The following is a 2,500-nucleotide window of genomic DNA, read 5'->3' as shown; positions in this document are numbered from 1 at the left end:
AAGGAGGTAGTCGTGAATCTAATCCCTTCTATTTCTTAAGAATCTTATGAGAATAACAGATCTATTACACAATTACATAATTAATTTTACAGATTGTAATCATTTAACTAATTGGAGGCTTTCTGTATATCGATAAGAATATGTTTGATTAAGAATATATACATCTACATGGGCAAGAACTGTGTTTTTTTATATGTGCCTTTGAGCATTGTGTACCTATGTGCATGGTGGATGTCCTTCTGTGTACATATATTGTGTACATATGTGCATGGTGGATGTCCTTCTGTGTACATTTACTTGATTGTATATGTGTATATACGACACAAGGTCTAACTTTACCTTATGATAATAATTTGGGTCAGCTCCTTGGGACAGGAGCCGTAATGAGGTTTCGAGGTTGGAGGTTCGCACACTGGAATGAAGCTGTCGGCTGACATCCCCATCTTCACTCACGTCTTCTCTTGATGGCCGGTACACAAATGACAACATCTGGTGCTTGGCTCTAATAAAGTCAGCTTTGGTTGGGCTGTTCAGAAGAAGAGGCAAGGATATAAACAAAGAGAAAGCAGAGGAACATGAAACGTCAACAGACTGGATAATTTAATATCAATCAAGAAATTCTGAAACCTACTCAGTGACACTGGCATAGCTACAGAGATTACAACCAATAAAGAATATCTATAAAAGTATAACAGTTATTCAGAGAACATCAAATTTCAACTCTTAACCCAATAACGCTGGGAAAATACTGTACTCATTTTTTTTTTGTTTTTTTTTTCTTTGTGAAATGTCTCTGCACAAAGTTGGCTCTGCTAGTGCTTAGCCACAAAGGAGTCAATTAGTAGACCTTGTGACCTTACTGGATTTCACCTTTCCTTGAATTGGTGGGATTTTTTTTTTTTTTTTACTAATGCCATGAATGAATGGTGTTATTTTTATTAAAGAAATTTAGAATTACTATAATGTTATAGACATTAGTAACAGAAATAAAAACTAAAGTAAAATACTTTAGAAAATCAAGGAAAAGGGTAAACAGGCGAGACAGGCAGTACTTGTAATTGGCTCAATGTTGACTTAGTACAAGTGTAGCCATCTATGTGTAGAAACAATTAATAAAGTGGGCATGGCATGTATGTGCATACCATGCCTGGTGGCAGTGGGTTAATAGTTATTATATGATTAATGTTAATTGAAGAAAATAACAAAAGCTTCTACAAACATGACTCCTACAAAACACACATAACTTGTATTGCTTACTGGACTGGATCCTTGGGGTGTGGTTTGCGTCTGCCAGTTTTGGCGACGCTGGGGTCCAGGAGTGTATGTTCCCAGATATTGTTGGCACCACTGCTGTACAGTGTGTGCACCAGCTGAAATATTAGATATGAACTTTAGAATTTCAAAACTGAAAGGAACTGACACAGAAATAAATTATTTTCTTATGTATCATTTAATATACTCTAATTTTGGTCAGGGATAACATCAAAATGTATATAACATATTCTTTATCAGTTAGATCTATTTCTCTCTACAACAAAACCTATACAACTTGAAAACACAAATACCATATTGGGGAACTAACGATACAGTATATCACACCAATATTGTAACAAAAACACAGAAATCAACCTACTGCATGTTGTACAGGATTCCATGTTCCTTTCTTAAGCGACTTGACCTGAGAGATGTGCCTGCCTAATGACCTGTGGACGCTGCAACACTCGTCACATATGAGAATCCCACGGTTGATTGATGCCCAGCCTGGCTCTGCATTTATGAATAATAAAATGTTAAGGCACGACAACAATGATGATCTTAATATTAACAATAGTAACAACAATCTGAAAACTATTACTATTACAATCAAACCTTTACCATAACTACATTCAAATTAAAAATCATTATTTTATATCATGAAAAGTATCACTTTATTATATCTTGAATCATCCAATTTCAACATTCATATGGGTGATTTCCTTTCCATAAAACTTTAAAACACTTTTTTAGTAAATCACACTGACTAGTTCCTGACAGGTTTCAATATGTATATGTATATATAAAATTTGTTCTGACCCAAATTACTTGAGTGATCTATGAAGGAAGCCCAATAACCTTGAATTCCACCCAAAAGTGACTCAGCGTCAAGTGACACTGCAGCCTACGTGCCTCTAGCAAAGGCCAACAAAAACACCACCAAGTAGGTTTTGGCAAGGAGGAGACTGGACTGGCTCCAAATTGGATTTCAAATTGACAGGGAGGTTAATAAGCTCAGAATATGGGTACTGGGCTTTGCCAAAGCACCAAAGGGAAGGGTTTGTTAAAGAGATTAAATTTTTTTCTCTCTCTTTTTTTTTTTGACACAAGAAGTTTCTCATACACTCTCTCCAAGTCACAGTCTGGTGGAAACACTGCACCATGAATGGACTTTTGCGTGTATGCTGTCTACTTTAAATATACCTTGCTAACTTCACATCATTCTCATTAGCTACTATATCATTTA

The 2,500-nt window shown here is 35.7% G+C and overlaps 1 protein-coding gene across 4 annotated transcripts in view; it reads right to left on the bottom strand.

Annotated features, from left to right (window-relative positions):
- The window catches only part of LOC125045784 (ARF GTPase-activating protein GIT2-like), a 32,658-nt gene that overhangs the window by 28,878 nt on the left and 1,280 nt on the right, over positions 1 to 2,500 (bottom strand). For all 4 annotated transcript variants that reach the window (XM_047643226.1, XM_047643227.1, XM_047643228.1 and 1 more), the window contains exons 2-4: positions 1,634 to 1,767; positions 1,258 to 1,370; positions 340 to 526 (exon numbers count right to left, since the gene is read on the bottom strand). In XM_047643226.1, the coding sequence (XP_047499182.1) occupies positions 340 to 526; positions 1,258 to 1,370; positions 1,634 to 1,767 (434 nt within the window). The remainder of the gene's footprint in view (positions 1 to 339; positions 527 to 1,257; positions 1,371 to 1,633; positions 1,768 to 2,500) is intronic.

The sequence above is a fragment of the Penaeus chinensis genome, chromosome 38 (genome assembly GCF_019202785.1).
Source record: "Penaeus chinensis breed Huanghai No. 1 chromosome 38, ASM1920278v2, whole genome shotgun sequence".
NCBI classification, from domain to species: Eukaryota; Metazoa; Arthropoda; class Malacostraca; order Decapoda; family Penaeidae; genus Penaeus; species Penaeus chinensis.
Note: the sequence above shows the minus strand (reverse complement) of the source record. Positions and strands in the feature narration are given on the sequence as shown.